The sequence below is a fragment of the Sylvia atricapilla genome, chromosome 2 (assembly GCF_009819655.1).
Source record: "Sylvia atricapilla isolate bSylAtr1 chromosome 2, bSylAtr1.pri, whole genome shotgun sequence".
NCBI classification, from domain to species: Eukaryota; Metazoa; Chordata; class Aves; order Passeriformes; family Sylviidae; genus Sylvia; species Sylvia atricapilla.
The window spans coordinates 51,174,969-51,192,858 of NC_089141.1; the positions used below are offsets into that span (position 1 = coordinate 51,174,969).

Consider the following 17,890-nt stretch of genomic DNA (forward strand, 5'->3'; position numbering starts at 1 on the left):
TGGAAGGATCCACAAGAGTCATCGAAGTCCAGCTCCTGTCCCACTCCTGACACTTCAAGAATCCTGAGAGTCTTGTCCACACATTTCTTGAGCTCTGTCAGGCTGGTGCTGTGGCCATTTCCCTGGGGGGCCCGTTCCAGTGCCCAGCCACCCTCTGGGCGAAGAACCATTTTCCAAAATCCAGCCTAGACCTTCTCAGATACCTTCAGATCATTCCCTCAAATCCTGTCACTGAGCATCACAGAGATCAGTGCCTGCCTCTTCCCTTCCCCTCATGAGGAACCTGCAGACAGCAATGTGGTCTCCCCTCAATCTCCTCCAGGCTGAACAGATCGAGTGACCTCAGCCACTCCTGATACAGCTCCCCCTCAAGGCCCTTCACCATCTTCGTTGCCCTCCTTTGAACACTCTCTAGTAGCTTAATGTCTTGTTTATGTTGTGGCACCCAAAACTGCCCCAGTGCAGAGCAGACAGGACAATCCCCTCCCTTGCCCGGCTGGTGATTCTGTGCCTGATGCACCCCAGGACAGGATGGGCCCTCCTGGCTGCCAGGGCACTGCTGGCTCCTGTTCAACTTGCCATCAGCCAGGACCCATCCCCTGCATAGACTGACAACTTGTCTTTGTCAAACTTCAGGAGTCTGGTGCAAAGTATATTTGGTATATTCAGATAATTATTCTCAGTATTTGAGAAGCAGCTAAACAAGAATGGAAACTAAGTTGGATGATGAGAAGAAGCATTCAATTAGTTTTCTCTTACTTATAAAAGAAGTCACATGCAGTGTAGGGAAAGAAAACAAAGGGAACTTGTAATTGAGAGAACAAAGAGCATATAGTTAGAAAGAATAGACTACTCAGTCAAGGCAGGAAAGATGTAACAAATTTAAAAAATGTAGCAAGAAGTAGGTGCACAGTAGTTTGTAGAAAGAACTATTATATAAGCGTTTATCTTTAAGAGAAAAGTCTGACGTTGCTGTTAGGAATTGTTCACAAATATTATTGGTTAGCAAGCTTATTAATAATTTTACTATTGGCAATCCAGGCTCATGCTATTCTAACCCAACGGTGAAAATATTCTAAAGGCTATGTACACTTTTAATAAGAGTTATACCACAACTGGGGACCATGTTTCTTTCATGAACTTGCTACTACAGGTTACTTAGAACAGGCTTGATCCCGTGGACCGGGTGGGGATCCTGTGAATTCCTCTCTCCAGGAATTTACACCTGTGGAGCGCCTCTGTGGTGGAAGTTGCAGAGGGAGGCCCACATCAGAGAAGAGTATAGAAATAAAAAAATCCAGTTTTCCCTGTCCTGGGCTCTGCAAGTGCCAAGATGTGAAGGCAGTTGAGGTATTGAACTTCTCACAGAACAACCTGTAAAAACCAGCCAGAGGAGGTGGGGGGGGCTTCCATTTTGGTGCCCAGGATAAATTCCAGGGCTGGCCAGCTTAAGTTTGCAGGTGCACTTTAAAAGGAAGAACAGCTCTTCCCAGTTTTCATCAAATAGATAGATGCTGCATTGCTGGTGATACTGATTGTTGTGACTACTTCTTTCAATGTTGCTAATCTTACAGCATTGGTGAGGCTGTAGAATATTTGCCAGCTCTCATGCGTCATCATGAGTTTCCTGGTGGTTGATCTATTTTCTTAAGACCCTAACTTCTGGACTAAAATAAAAACCACCACCTTTTTACTAATAAAACTAAATTTCTATCTCTCAGCTGGTAGGGAAAAGTATAGGAACAAGATCCAAGGTTCATAAAGCCAAAAGTAAAAAAGAAGCATTAAAAGTGTTCTGTTTTTGTAAATACTTTTCATTATATTTTGCTGGTTGAGTCATGATACTGGTATTTAACAGTCCTTGAGAATCCAGTTCTGATCCTTGACAATTTTTCATCAGTGTAAAATAGCTGAATTGTCAAAAAATGCAAAAAGATTTAAATATTTAGTAAATAATCCAGTTACATACTGGCTGAAGAGCAGGATTAAGTATGCATTTCTCAGAAGGGTGATGACATACTTTGCATTCCAAAAATAACAGAGAAGCTGGTAAACAGAATCTCTTAACTTGACAGATTTTAAAATTGGTAGGTATTGGACTTCTATATCTTTTAAGATTCTTTTAAGACAGGTAAGAAAAATAATTACATTTTTATTAAGTCTTGAGATAGCAGAAATAAGAAAATAAGTGGGTAAAAATGAAAATTCTCTGACAATATTAAAAACAGGTAGATCAGATGACCTGATGGTGATAGTTTGTCAGCTTGGCTCTGCTCCCTGAGAAATGAGAGCAGATTAGACAGAGAGTTTCAACTAATAAAATATTAAAGAAGCTTAATAGTAGAAGCAATATAGTAATATTAGTAGTAATTGTAAATCAACACATGATTATGGAAAATAATTGTGTCAAATACTTTTCTAAAACAAGATTGCAAGTTTTACTGCTAAAATAAAAGTATTTTGTTGCTTCTGTAAGCAACTGACAGGCTAGAAAATAACTTTGATTTAAAAGGTTCAATCAATCCATTTCACATTGATCTAAGTGCAGCACACTAGTCTTAAAATAACTAGAAGATAAACTATCCTTAAGCGATTCTTTTCCTGAGAGATTCTGCAGTGATTGGGTGTTGTCTTACACTGTTTAATGTTGTGTTGTTTTGTTTTAAACCATGGCCTGGATAAAATCCTGAATGATGAAGTTTGCAGCTGACACAGAGGTTGTAACCATGGTTGATAGATAGAGGTCTAGAGGATAGAATAAGAACGACTGCCTGGCACTGAGTAAATTGTAACTTACATCCCCTGTCAGGCTCAGAACACACCACCTCAGTATGTTTAGTACCTGAAGGACCATGTGTTAAAAACATTCTAGGTCTGCTTACAGTCCCTCTAACTCCCAGCAAGGCACCTGCACAGCCTGTGTGTGTGCATGTTGAAAAGCTGGCAGGCATTTCTGGACTAACTTCTCAGGTGTTCTGAATCACAGTCATCCTGACTGCACCGGGTAATCCCAGGTCAGACTGGGAGCATCAGTGGCTGAGGAAGTCAGGTAACAATTAATAGCCCAGGAACAACAGCAGGGAATAGCCAGTGACAGATGACTGTGGCATGTAGCACTGTGACAAAAGGAGTGAGGTTCTTGGATCCACAAACAGGAAAGATTTTGAAAATATTGCCTGAGCTTTTTATATGGCTCTTAATGTGAGTGACTTAATCACAGTCAGACAGGGCTGGGTTGGGAAAAAAGACAAGGTGCCCCAGAAGGGCTATAAGCAAACTTACACCATCAACATTTAGGTCTAGGAAGGTATTTGTTCAGCTATTGCCTAACCTTTTGAGGCAGCTAAATTGATTTGGCACCTCTCTGTTGGGCTGTAGAGATCCCTTCAGAATCTGCAGTTCTGATCCTGTCTTGCCTAAGAAAAGCTCCAAGCAGCCCCTCACTCCATGACCCTGTTGGGTTTCCTGCACACACACCCACAGCCAAAGCAGGTCATGGAGGTTTAGATTTCCAGCCAGGAGCAAGCACACAGCTTCTATGTTTGGACCTAGCCTTTAGCAGGGAAAAAGGCATTTGGCAGCAGAAGGCTCTTCCCCTTCTCAGAGTAAGGCATCATGAAATTAAAAGGCTGCAGGATGAGACTTGGAAGATTCAGACTCAGGGGAAAAAAAAAAGTTAACAATGCAAGTAATTAAAAAGTGGAAGAACATGCTAAGGTTTGTAGCTGGTTCTTCTGCACTAAATATTTTACAACAAAATGTCTTTTTCTCCAAGGGACATTCCAGTTCAAATGGGAGTGAATTAGGTCAGGGAAGATCTCTGACCTGAAGTAGGTAGAAGATCGTGGAATCCACACACTCCCTCTGGTCTTGTGATTAATTCCCTTTGGTACAGCTATTCCTGACACGGGATTGCTGGGACCTGTGCTTGCCCTCAGGAACTTACAATCTAATTACATTTGTTGTGTCAACCCATTAGATACTCATAGGCTGCATGCAGACTCATTAGTTAAACTGAATTATGTATTTGCTCTTTGAACGTTATCAAAATATTCAGATCTAGCATGTTTCATGGTCTGCCACCATTGCTGCTTCTTTGTACACAGATTTCTGTGGTTACTCCTTGCTTACCAACCACAGACTTCTCATGCGCAAATGCCGGTTTCGGTTACATCGTAGGCTGAAACCGGTGGCTGATGTCATCCTGGTCCTTTCAATTTATCTTACTTTTGATCAAGCCCTTTGTTGTTAGAATAAAAAAAAACAATAAATATTTGTTTCAGATCTCATATATTAACTATTTTTAAAAAAACCAACCTGGCAGCCCAGACTCCTGCAGAGATGTACACTAGCTTAAACATCAAGGACCTGCAGGGCCCTGGTAGGAACCTCCACACCTGCAGTGCCTGCAAAGGAGCCTGGTCTGCAGTCTGTCCCAGTGAGCACAGTGCTCATGAGAGGTGGGATGTGATAGGAAAGTATAAAAATAATGCAAGTGCATGGAGCACCTGGATTCACTGCAAGTAATCTGTTTGGCTTTGAGCTGGGTCCAGACTATCCTGTCTTTTCCTAGAGCACAGGTAGGTAGTCAGACTCTTGCTGTGAAACCCTCAGGTCTCTCTACCTCCTTTGGAGCCTGATGCAGTCTGCCTCATTTCTTTCCTTTCCCCTTTAAGAACAAACAACTAACAAGAAACTAGTCTTGGAAGAGTTTTGAGATGTCACTACTGTCTTCCAGCTGTAGTGTGTTCCTTTGGGCTCTGAAGATGTTAATATCCACCAGGTGTCATGTCCCTGTCTTCATCCCGAGCCATTTTCCCTGCATAACTGTAGGAATATCAAGAGCTACCCCAGAGCCATGCTTTTTAGTCACATTTATCCGCCAGTTTGCATGTACTGGTATTGCATGTAATGTGTGAATAATACTTTTTTTGTGACTACTATTCAGCACCTCCATACTTTTGGTGGAAGGAAGGTGGAGGACAGCAGGGTAGGAAAGTTTTAGTTAATGAGACTGTTATTGTTTGCTGACAAGATCATTGAATATCTTAAGAAAAGGGAATCTGATCTCCTTCCAAGTAACTAAAAGGGAATTTGCATTCCAGAATATTTGTGAAGCATATGTATTCCAGGAAAAAGACAACCCAGCATTTATTGTCACATTGCCTAGAGATTTCAACATCTGTGAGGAAACACTGGTGATCACACAGCGTCCTCATGTTTTATGATGATTTAATTATTTTAGCTCCAAGCCAGTGGAGCAGTACCTGAAGACACTCTCCTGCTAGACCCACCTCATGTGAACTCGACCTCATGGCAACCCCTCTCTTGTGCCTCAGATATTCCTAAAGCTTTCTCTAGCCTGGGAAAAGAAGTTAATGATGAAACAGGTATGCAAGAACCATGTTCCAGCTGAGTGGAATTTTCACATGCAGATGTCGCTGAGGCGAACATTGGCGGAGGCCTAGAGGCAGTGTGAGACTGCTCCAGATGTCTTGGCTCTGAGAGATGTTTTGGCAGCCACTGAACAAGGGTTGGAGACTGAGTCCTGTTCCAGCAACGCTGCAGTGACAAAGCACATGTGAGTTTTCACTGGCACTGCAGTTTCACTGCTCCCTTCTGCCCTGGGACCAGCAGAACTTAATGCTGTGTGGCCTGATGCTTCCTAATCACATGGCCCTGCAGACAGCTGCAGGCACTGACTGTGCTACCCACACCACAACTCCAACACTGATACCACAGCCTCGGCCCTGTCTCTGATCCCACCTGGGATCAGGAGTTGCTCACAGGCCAATGAGAGTTTTGGCCACATAGACAGGAGCATAAATTGTTGCACAGCATCTTGAGCACTGTCTGGATGGGTCCAGCTGAGAAAGAGTTGCTGCTGCCAGTGAAAGCCCCAGGGAGTTATGTGCAGCCTCCCTGTGCTCCAGTGCGTGGTACCTGAGCACCCTGCTGCTAGCTGCAGTTCCTGGCCAAAAGAGCAGAAAAAAGGGCCAAGTACCCACTAGGGAGAAGAGGAAACATTTCATGCACTTAATTTCATAGCTATCAAAACCAGTCGTAAACTGGGGCTTGAAAACAAGTGAGAAGAAAAGCACTGCTTACATAATCCTTTGGCAGTGAAATGAATCAGGGTTCTTGCGGGAGAAGAGGAATGCAATTTTTAAGGAATAAATAGCATTGCTGTGGTTGGTAGTACCTGGATAGCCCTGCTTTCCTGAAGTATAGCACAGACATTTACCATGGGTTTATGTGCCTTGTTTTTTGTGCCCATGGTCTCTCCTCTGAACAAAGCCCTGTAAAATGGAACAATCCTGCTGTTTTCTTTAAAATAATCTGGAATTCCTTGGCCATAATGCAAAGGGAGTCACCCATCTGTTTGGTTTTGTGGTTTTTTTTCTTATTTCCACAAATGTCCTTATTTGTGTTAACTAGCAAATCTAATCATCCAGCTCGCAGGAGAATTACACAACCCTCCTGAGATTTCAGTCTAACAGCAAATCTTGCTTAATACCCCCACATTCGTCCTTGCTTCAGATTTGCAGCTTCTTTGGCATTACAGCTGTGCTCTTATAAAACAGATTAAACAGCAAAAGGAATGCTGAATGGAAAAGCTGAGTTATTTCCACCTTGCAGAACTTACTGAAATGATCCTGGCAGTGTTAAAACACATGAGCCAGAACTCCCACATGGGAGCATTAGTCTGAGTGATTCACATAAACATTCAAAGAAATCAGTCTTGGTTGAGCTTCCTAATCAAGGTAGGTAATAGTACGTAAGCAGCAGAGCCACTCTCCCCTCTCCTTTAGAGAGCACTGTTGATAGAAACCTTCTGTTGTTTATTTTCACTGGGAAGCAGCAAGAGGAGTACTGGGCAACAACAGAAAACTTGGGGTTTGGGTAATTTTCACCCAAGGAATTGTGAGTACCTTTCCTGTGAAACTGCCTAGTACTGTGAAACATCTGTGCCCTTGATGGGGGTCATCTGGAGAGGAAAATCTCATCAACCTCTTGAAATGCAACCAGGTTTATGATAATTTTCTTTTGCAGTTGACTTGTAAAGGAGATAATCTTTGCAGGAGGAGGTCTGAAGAAAGGCAAGTTACAGGTACGTGCGTTTCATGTGTCTTGGTAAAGGTGTAGATGGAGTTGCTTTCTTTCTCTCTGCTCTGCACTGCCTGGTTTCCAGGAGCTGTCACTCATCCCACCCTTCCTGGTCACTTTTTGCCATCACCCATGGGCACCACATGGGGTCTGACTGACCTCAGCACCAGTGCTGCAGCCACTGGCACCACTGTGGGGTGGTGTGAACAGCACCAGTGGTCCTGGGTTCACAGGGTTCACCTTGCTGCAATATTGAACTCTTCTCTCTAGGAGCTGAAAAATTGCCACAGACTGGGGCACCTACCCTGCATGTCATCTTTTATGGGCAACTCTTGTGGAGATCTTCTTCCCTCAGCTTGCTCTGAGCCCTGTCTGCCCATCTTGGCAGAGGGCTCCTCTGTTGCAGCAGCGTTGGTGGTTTGGAAGCAGTCTAGCATCAGCTGCTGCGGGGATGTGATAGAGCCGTAGCTGAAGCAAAGCACGTCACTCAGCACAGAGCTGGGGAGCCAGGTTTCTGCAGCATTTCCAGATGTGAAAGAGGGGAGTTGTGTTTCGCCTGTTTTTCAGATTTTTTTCTTTCTGATTTTGTTTTCTTTAAAGCACCATCCAAGTACACTGCGAACAATTTGTACTCTTCACTCACATTCAGCTGCATGTTCCCAGTGGCAGTCACTTACCGTATTTTCTAGCTAAGACTCTCCAATCAAAACCACATCTGTGTGTTGTAGAAAAAATCTTTTCCCCTGAAATCCAAGGAAAAATTATCTCATGTCCACTCTGTCACACATGTGACTAGGCCTCCAAGGTAATCCCATCCTCACAGGCCACTCCAAGGACTGAGCAGGGGCAATGTCTAGTCACTTAACCAGGAGGCAAATTCGTCTTAATTCCACTTTGAGAAGTTTGAACTGAATAAACCCTGTGGGATTTTGATGAAACGTCCTCAAGGAGACATGATTGCTGAGCAACATCCTGTCTGTGTGGGTACCTGGGAGGAGATACAGAGGCTGCTGGAAAGTCGCACAGAGTATTTTTTTCTGCAGGGAATCAGGAGCAGACTTGAGCCTTTATCCCTGTCAGCATACTGCACTGGTGCTTTAGCTTCTCTTTAATATACATCTTGCCCTGATTTTGTCCTGCCTGGAGTTTCAAGCAACCTCCTTAACAAATCCTGCAGCATCTCCTGGGGAATTAAATGTAAGTGTGAGGGGGGATTAAGTTGTGAGAGGAACTAAAAAAGCTTCCATTACAGCCTGTCAATGCCTCTTTTCAGGTGATAAGAAATGAGTGTGATGATGCACTGGTTGCTGCTGCTCCTTCTCCTGGTCAGCTTTGGCTCACCTGCACCCAGATTTTCGGTGTGTATCTTTTAGCTATGTGCGTACACTCTCTCCATGGTTCACCATTCCCGGTCATGAAGAGATGGATACTCCCCCACAAGAGGGTTGGAGACCTGCAAGAGCAGAGCAGAAAGGCATCTGCCTGCAGCTAAAGAAATGTCATCCTGATAATACAGGATTTTCAGAGCATTAACAGTTGTGCAGCTGTCTGGGAGACTGAACTGACATTACTGAGAATTCAAAACAACAACAAAAACAACAACAACAAATATCTTTTTTTAAAAATGTATTTTTATAGCCAAAATATCAGCTCTTTTTCAGTTTTACACAAAGCTAATTCTGGAACCTTGCTGGTTTCGCCCATCTGCAGTGCAAGAGCCAAGTTTTTCCTCTCTTATCAACTTGAGCACTTTCATAGTTTGCAAACCTCCCCCTTGAGTTCATCAAGTAGGGGTCAAGATAAATTATTTTTGTCCAAAGTAAATTTTTGTGCATCTGATCATATTCTGGCATGCTCTGATCAATGCTGAGGTCGTTGCAGAAACCCCCTTTCCACTGGATTCAATTCAACAGCTCAGCTGTGCAAGATTTGGACACCTTAGGAAGAGATCAACATGAAATCATGTTGATCCACATAGGCAGTGTGACATGCTAGGGTGAAGAGGAGACAGATACTCCTTTCTCTGTGTCTCTCCTTACCACTGACTGAAGTGTGGGGGGTTTTGTTTAATTTTCTCCACAGGACAAAGATATCTGCCTCCTAGACAACAATAACTTAAGACAAAGGTTAAAACATCTTCAAGACTTGCTTTACTTATATGAAATGCAGCTGAAGGACATACTGGGGAACACTTACCACAGAACAAAAAGTGAACTGTTCTCAGGCAACAGGAGTGTGCAGCATGAGACACTTTTACCCACAACCAGTGGAAATTTGATAGTGTACGACCAAGGTACAGTTTGAAGTAGTGCCACAATGTTTATTTCTCCCTGCAGTGTCCCATGCATCATATTTTATTTCTGCTTAAAGTTTTAATTTTTTTTAAAGTGGATTGTGATTTAAAATACAGATACATGGAAAGGAGAAGAGATGACTGGTTGACCTGACACTATAAGGTATCCCTTGGGGCTAGAGTTGCTTATCCCAGCTGTAGGCAGCTATTACCCAGGTACAAAATGGACATCTTCAGCTGGGCTCCTTAGCTGCAGAGAGGAACAGTCACCTCTCATGGTTTCCACTTTAGGCATCTGCTTTAGGAAAAGATGCGTCCTGGTCTCAGAGAGCCCATATTCCCTGAGTGACTTAGGGGAGCCCAGAGTGCCTGGCTCAGCTGCAGGCACTGAGACTTGCTTGGATGAGCCAAGCCTTCCTGTTCCTCAGCTCCCCCATTACTCCTGTGGCACAGGAACAGGCATGCATACTTTGTTCCTTGGTGTTACTTTGAGAACATGGTCATAAGATTTTAGCCTTTGGGCATTACACTGAAAGTGAGAAGCACTGAGATCCTGAAAACTCTCTCCTGATCCAGCCCTGGTAGAGCTGGACACAGGAGCTTAGCCTATTATTTTAGAAATACTGTTCCCTGATCTTACCAGAAGTGTAGCTGAGATTACCTTACCTTCCACACAGAAATTAGCTTCCCTGCAAATGATCTTGCTGATAGTTTCAGTCCCAAGCTTTCATGATATAGCCTCAGGCTAAGCTGCAGCTGTCCTGCACCTCACCAAGGATTTGGGCATTATTCCCTCAGAGGGCATGGCTGTAAAGGCCCTCAAGCCTTAAAGCCCTTTGTCAGCTGGCAGTTTGCAAACCAGCATCGCTACTACATTGCTGCATCATTTCCTTTGGCGTTCCAGGGCTTGCAGAGCTATGCACAGGCTGGCCAAGTGTCCTTGTCCCCTACAGCCTCTCAGTGGCATCTTGTCTTGGTGGTACATACCCTTGGCTTTGCCCCCCAGCCCCTTTAACAAGCTGATGCCGCTGTGCCCAGATTGCTCTGCAGTGTTTAACCGGAAGAGCACCACCAGTGGCTACTACCGGATCAGACCCAGGGCGGATCGAGAGCCCTTCCTGGCATTCTGTGACATGTCTGACGGCGGGGGCTGGACTGTCCTTCAGCGGCGGAGTAATGGCAAGGAGAATTTCAACAGGTGGGGGCACTGTTCTTGCATCAACAGGGCTTGCAGTCAGGCCACCACCTCCTACCCCTGTCCTGCTGCTGGGAAAATCCCCACCCTTGAGAAGCAGGATATGCAAGACTATATATTAGTGATGAAAATATAAGATTAGAACAATCTGGTGGTACCTACTGGCAACAGGGGCCCATTTTCAAAATGGATCTGTAACTTTCATGGGTTCTCTGCATTTGAATGCATGTATTATCATTGTTGAAGACTGTCAAAGGCTCCAAATTGGCAGGTATCTGCTATCAGTACACAGACTGAGACCTGTTGAACAGATCTGTTCTCATATCAGGAATTATGTTCAGCATGTTGTAACATTTATTATCATAATCAGATAATTCTAAAAGATGCCAAACCAGATTGTCCTTTTCCTATGCAAAATCCCAGAGAGATGACATTCACACTAAAATTTACAGGAGGAGAGATGCTCTGGTAGCATAGTTAAGAAGAAATGTCCCCATGAAGGTTATTTCACACACAATTTCAGGGCATATTTTATGCCTCCTAAAGTCTGTGCAGTGCATTGCAAAGCTACCTCAACTGACTCTAAGCCGTCTTGCCCAGAGAGTGGTAGCTATCCAGCCATGGTAGTTCAGGTGAAATAAAAACATCCTGAAGAGGAGCGTTGACTAGTATGTAGGTCAGGCAGAATGAATATCCATAATAACAATGTGAGAGAGGGAATAGACACAGGGTTACTAAAACTGGAAATGATGACACACAAAGAAGTATAAGAGAATATCAAAGGTAATACATAGATGATGTGAACTATGACTTGCTGAAGAACAATATCAGATGTTTTGCTGAAGACCAATGTGACAGCTGCTGCTTTCCCTTCCCATTTAAATGGAAACATCAGTCTGCAAAGCACTACATCTGCAGTTTGAAGGTTTGATCCCCATTTATGTGTGTGCACAGTTTTAGCAGGGGAAGAAGTAAGCTGTGAGTTGTATTTACTTCTAGATGAGTCGGATAATTTAGGAAACAGTATCTAGAGATACAGGTGAAGTTTTGATCATTACCATACTCAAGTGTCACAAACTGTCTAATCCTCTCTCATGTCAACATCGGTATTTATGTCTTTCTGCAGAAAATGGGATGATTACAAACTGGGATTTGGGAAGTTCCAGGGCAAGAATGATGAATACTGGCTGGGCAATGAGCACATCCATGACCTGCTTGCTAGAGGTCCAAGTATTTTTTTCTCCATAGATTTCTTTCCAATTTGCATTACATAGTTCATCTAACATGACACAACTTTATGTTTAGGAGAGAACTCATTAAGGATTGACCTGATGGACTGGCATGGGGAAAGACGTTATGCAATCTATGAAAATTTCCAGCTTGCAAATGAGCAGGTAAGAAATGGAGAGAGCAGTGATTTGCTTGCTTTGGTCTGTGAGGGTGGGGCAGCTGCATACGCAGCATCAGACCACTGTCAGGGTTGTATATACAGCTCTACAAAACTTATCTGCTCTGGTTTCCTGGGCTTCCTAGTTTGTCTGGCTGACAAACAGCCCTGGGATCAGGGACATAAACCTGGGACTTTTTCCTTACAACTGAGTGCCCAGCTCAGTGGGTGACAGCATCATGTGTTTTTGTGCCCTCTTGCTAACTCTGCCCCTGAACAGAGGACGGTTGTCTGCCACAGAGCGCAGGGATTCCCACATGTATTTGCCTCTGGCCTCATGATTAAGAGTCTTCTGTTAGTGAGAGGACCCTTAGGGTTTGGACATCTGCAACTAAATGGAACCCTGTTCTGCTTCCTAAGACAGTATTTCAGACTGTCACATAAAAGGCAAGTGCCAGAGCAAATCCTCTCAAATTTGTTTTAAAATAAAACAGAAAATTCTAATCAAAGCTTTGAAAGAGCAGTTGTAAGTTCCTATCTTGAAGAGAGGTACCTGTAGCACTACACCTGCTGCAACAGACACAGAAAGCCCAGAGACAGACATATCCTGTATTTTCATGCTGTGCTTTCTAGCTGTAGACAGTGTCCGGCTCCATACAGGTGCTATTCTTTGCAGACTTGCCTTCCTGAATACCATATGTAAGTAGCCTAAATAACCAAGGATACTGCAGGGACCGGCCCTAGTTCCAGGTCCATCCCTGCTCCAGAAATGTGCACATTATGCTCAGTTTGCAATTAGAGGTTTCTTATGAGAAGTTTGAACAGCTTCATTTTAATACCTTACTGCCATTATTCCTAAAGAAATGAGGACAATAATGACAGGAGAAAGCCCACAACACAAAAGTGATCATCCACTTAACATCAAAGATCTCTTGGACCTGTTAGCTGTGCACAATGGAATTATTATTCTAAGTATTCCTACCAAGACAAGACCACAGAAATCAAATGACTTCTAGTCCTTGGAAGAGCAAAATGCCTAAGCATTTATTCTAGCTGAAGAACTGATCTGTTTATCAGAAGGCAATTACTTGACACTTAGCAGTCTTCTGCTAAGTTGTTCTTGATCAGCTAAAAAGAGCTTTCCATCTTACGGTAAAGTGTATTAAATGGTTGTTGAATGACAATAAACCTGAAGCCCTTTGTAGCAGGAGTAGTAATTACCAATCCCTTCTGGAAGTTTAAATTCTTCATTGATCTATACTGGGATCATTAAAGCATGGAGGCAAGAGTCACCCTTGAGTTCAGTAGTCATACCTTTGATAGTGGATGAAATGTCCAGAGCTAATTTGGCCTCAGAAATGGGAGGAAAGGCAGAAGGAATGGGTATGAAATAAATGTTTCACGTATTCTTGCAGGATAATTACAGGTTATGGTTTGGCACCTATTCTGGTAATGCTGGCGACGCTCTGTCTGGTGGGAGCAATTTTGAGGATCAGTGGTCAGCCTCTCACAGAGGGATGCAGTTCACCACATCTGATAAGGATCATGATCAGTTCCTGACAGGCAACTGTGCATCAGAGAACAAGGGTGGCTGGTGGTTTAACAGGTATGGAAAAGAGCTGATTCCTTTTGGATGCACAGGGTGTGGTGGCTGTACGGCTGAGAGGACTTGCCTGCCTTACAGCAGCTGGAGGTTGCTGTGTGCACTTGTGACCTCTCACAGCCAAACCTCAGATATTCACACCTAAAGATGCTCAAAGGAAAACAATTCACTTCTTCTATTATAGCAAAGCAGGTAAGTTGAATTCACTTTAATAAGATGGGTCAGAAAAATGCACAGGGGACAATGACCTGGAGAAAAAGAGTCCAGTTAAAATTTCTGAAAGTGCTTTGTGTTATACTCCAGTGAAGAAAACAACTGTAGCCATGGTAAGGTGAAGTGTCTACAAAGGACATTTCCCTAGAGTGAAGTGTCTACAAAGGACATTTCCCTAGAGTGGAGCATGTCTAAGGGCAGAGCTACCCCATAACAGTTATGATGGTATATTTGCTGTTTGGGCATATGCCACACTTCAATGGATAGGGACTCATGCTTAACAGCCCTGGAAATAGGGATATAACACTCTCATATTTTCTCTGCTTTAGTGCAGGATGAGCCTCTTAGACCAGATTCTCGTCACATACCAATTGAAATCGGTGGAGCTACAAAAACATACGTCAGTAGTAGAATTTACCTCAATGAAAGACATCTGCATTTTTAGATGTCAATATGGAGCTATCTACACTTGAGCTAGAGTGTACCAAATGACACTACACCCCTTTGTTCAGGCCATGTAGTTCTAATGTCCGTCGTTAATACGCCTGAAGGAGTCAACTGGCTAAATTATCTGACCAGCATGACCCGCATATTCCTCTGTGTTCCACTAAATGCATTAACCATTTAGTCCATCATGTCCTGGTATATCTAAATATAGGTTGTGTGAGAAGGGTACTTCACTGCAATGATGCAATATCTTCTCATGCTAAACATAATTCCCTTTTTGTCTTTCCTGCATTGTTCTTAGGTGCCATGCTGTAAACCTCAATGGGCGATACTACAAAAAAGGGAGGTACAATGGACCCCATGATGATGGCTTAGTTTGGTCTACATGGCACGGGATGTGGTATTCACTGAAATATTCAGCCATGAAAATCAGGGCTCTGTTCTTTGTTGACAGCGAGAGTGGAGATGGAGAGAACAGTCAGAGCAGCTGAACCTGCTGCTTTGGAAAGAGAAAAAGCACAGGCTGAAAAGAATGGTGTAAGCTGATAGCCAGTGCTCTGCTGCTGCCAATTGCCAAACCTGCACTTGATAGCTGGACTTGCACCTGCTTCTGCTAACTGAAGCTAACAGCACGAGTTGTTTGAGCACAGCCAGGCAACAATTTAAGAAAAAACATATGGATTGCAGTCACAGGATAACCAGAGGTTTCTTTTTCAGCAGTTTTCAATACTTTGTTGGAAAATGTTGATTGAAAGTTCTCTGGACTTCAAAGGATCAAGCACATCCTTTAATCAGTCTATACTTTTCAAGGTCTAAACCTTTCTCATCTTGATTTTAACCATCAGTGTTTCAGTTATGAGAACATCAGGATAGAAAAAAACAAAGGGATGGGGAATTGGACTTCATCTGGTGTGCCTTTGTTAGTGCTTTGTCCTGCATCAGGAGAATGTTGTTAAGCAACTTTCCCTATGGTTCTGATTGCCACACTTCAGTTGCAGAGTGCTCCTGGAGCGTGTGAAATCAAACCTGTGGATGGACATGCTCCAACTGCCAGTGTGCATCCCGACTAAGGCTGCTTCAAAGTAAACACCCACAATATGGACAGTGTGGGTTCCATTGCAACAGCTCCTCTCTGCAGATCCCCTGCTAGAGTACGCCACAAGACATTAAAGCAGTCAAAGACAATTCTGCCAACCAGATTCAAACCCCAGATTAAAATTAGGCAGATTTTACTAAAATTAAGGTGAGCACATTCTCCTGTAATTTACCAGATGACTTTGCATTAGTGAATGGGAATCAGAAAGTGGCTGAACCACAAGGCACATTGCTTTCCTTGTCTCACTGGGATGAAATGAAAGAGCTACACAAATGACTGAAAGGAATGGAATACTGAAAATTTATTTTCTACAGCTGTTAAAAACAAGTTAAAAATGAACTGTGGTATCAGCTTGACGCAAACCATTTAACTACCATGCTGTAGAATAAGTCTCTTTCCTTTTTTGCTGATTTATAATAACATTTTAAACTGGTATTTCTTTTCCATTTACTTGCTTTTATATCCATACATACTGTAATTTCTATACATATCAATAAAGAGTGAAATAAAACCATCTGAGTAGACTTAATACTTTTTATCTGGTTTTCAACAATAGGAATGTGAACAAAAATCTGGATCAAAATCTTGCAAAACTCATAATATGAGCAATGTATTCTTTCAGTGTTGGTGCTTTTTCACCTGCTGTTCTGGGTAGTTGAAAGGGTCTGCAAGGTAAGTTTAATTTTCACGGCTCAAGCTACCCTGGAGACAATGCAGAGGCATGAGGAGAAGGTTCAGTTTAAAACTTGGTTTGGTTCCTCTGCTTCCTAGACATCCCAGTAACTGCAAACATGAACAACCCAGTGTAATGGGCAGCACTTCAGGGAGCTGTGCTCCTAAAGCCCTTGGCTAGACTGCCCCCCTGCCCTCTTCTCAAGCATGCTCATGAAATTTGCACCTATATGTCTGAAATGAGACTACTCTTGTAAAGGGCTGCAAAAAGGCAGCACTTGTTCTTTCCCTTCTGAAAGGGAGATCACTACTTCTGTATTTTGATACAGTAAAATCTTAGTGCAAGGTTGTAACTGTATGTTGGGACATAAGGAATGACTGCACACATTGTAACTGTGTGGCCACTGATGCAGCACTGAGGGCAGAAAGGACAATTTCTGTCTATGTGGAAGACACAGAAATGTGAGTGAAATAAATTCATGCCTTCCGGCAGGTGATGCTCAATCCCACTCTTCAGTAGAGAGCTAAGGATGTAGGGTGAAGACTGTGGAAACGACAGTACTTAGAGGACAGTATTTGTGGTCTGGCAGTTCATTAAGAAGCTGGTAAACCATCTGATAATGGAATATCAAGCTGGAAATGAAATCAGCAGGGTTTAATCAGACAACCAGTACCCAGTCCAGTTCCTCAGTGAGGGAGCAATGAGCGAAGTCAAATCCAGATTATGGAGCCTATTTCCCTGTTTGTCAGGGGCAGGCATTATAGCTGGATTGCCTTCAGCCAGCATCAATGTTATGGTGCTTTTTCCTGAGAGAGAAAGGGAGGCCAAGGTGTGACAAGCTGGCAGGGCAGGGGTCTGCCCTGCTTTCTTTGATGTAAAATGTACTCAAGTATGTCTAATGCATAAGACAGCCCAACACTGGGACAACTTTGCAGAAAGCAGCATCCTGATTTAGAGTTATGTTCCCCTTCTCTGCCCTCTGCTCAATGTTGCTGCACTGTACATTTGATCTCCTGTTTTTTTCCAGCTCCTCCCTCCCATGCTGAGAGTCTCAACAAAGCTTAAACAGATGCTGTAGCCCTGCAGCTCCAAAGATGATCGATCACTGCATCAGGCTGAAGGTACTTCACACCACAAACCTTACCTTAGTACAGGCAGGGCAAGTAACCTGAGCAGCAATTGCTTCAGCAGTCTGATTTCCAGCTCATTTAAGTCAATTTAAAGACTCATTACATTTGATTGCCTTTGGATAACTCTTCAAGTGTGAACATGTTCTTAAACACTTTACACAGCTTTTCAAGGTGACAGTTTATGGGAATGCATCACTGGTACCAACACCATGCTGAGCCAAGTGCTGAACATTGGCATCTTGGCACGGCTCCCGGGAAAGAGGGAGCTCACATCACCCTGTGAATCAGATCCCTCACTCCAGCAGCAGCTGCAAAATGTAACCCATCAAAAAGGCCATTCAAACAGCCAGATTTGACTGTGGTGGCCAAAGGCCGAGGCTTGCTCGTCTATGCTGTCACAGCAAGTAACTCCGTGTGCCTGTCAGGTCACCTGTGCCAGCTTTGGACACTGCAGTGGGGTGCCATCGGAACTGGCAGCTAACACAGAGCGATGCTGCTCTTCCCTTAAAATTGCTATTGCCTTGTGAGGGAGCCAGGGGGAGGACATGTGGGACTGGGAAATCTGTGTCTCTGCTCAGAAAGCCAGTTTGGAGAAAGATAGCAGCCTACTTCCTGAGAATGGAGCACATGCTAATTTTGCCTTCACACCCACAAGGCAGGTTAAAGGTTAAAGGGCATGTAGGGTTTGGCTCCTTAGGAGAGAGTTGATTTAAGACTAATAGTCCACTGCCTAAACCTTTCTTTTC

At 43.5% G+C, this 17,890-nt stretch overlaps 1 protein-coding gene across 2 annotated transcripts; it reads left to right on the forward strand.

Moving 5' to 3' along the window:
• Positions 1-6,971: 6,971 nt before the first annotated feature.
• LOC136357706 (fibrinogen-like protein 1) lies at positions 6,972-15,941 on the forward strand. Of its 2 annotated transcripts, none has more exons than XM_066313219.1 (8): positions 6,972-7,111; positions 8,381-8,465; positions 9,190-9,400; positions 10,439-10,598; positions 11,722-11,819; positions 11,901-11,989; positions 13,398-13,588; positions 14,547-15,941. In XM_066313219.1, exons 2-8 carry the CDS (start codon positions 8,391-8,393, stop codon positions 14,734-14,736), a joined length of 1,014 nt encoding a protein of 337 aa, XP_066169316.1. In that variant the 5' UTR covers positions 6,972-7,111; positions 8,381-8,390; the 3' UTR covers positions 14,737-15,941. The 2 variants fall into 2 exon arrangements, with proteins under 2 accessions (XP_066169316.1, XP_066169318.1); XM_066313221.1 differs by lacking the exon at positions 6,972-7,111 and adding an exon at positions 8,154-8,304.
• The last annotated feature ends 1,949 nt before the right edge of the window (positions 15,942-17,890 follow it).

Excerpts from the sequence above, each read along its gene's own strand:
- LOC136357706 (XM_066313219.1), top strand. The coding sequence starts at position 8,391 with ATGAGTGTGATGATGCACTGGTTGCTGCTGCTCCTTCTCCTGGTCAGC. Across the intron at positions 11,990-13,397 it reads TCCAGCTTGCAAATGAGCAG|GATAATTACAGGTTATGGTT; the intron begins GTAAGAAATGGA and ends GTATTCTTGCAG. Across the intron at positions 13,589-14,546 it reads GGTGGCTGGTGGTTTAACAG|GTGCCATGCTGTAAACCTCA; the intron begins GTATGGAAAAGA and ends CATTGTTCTTAG.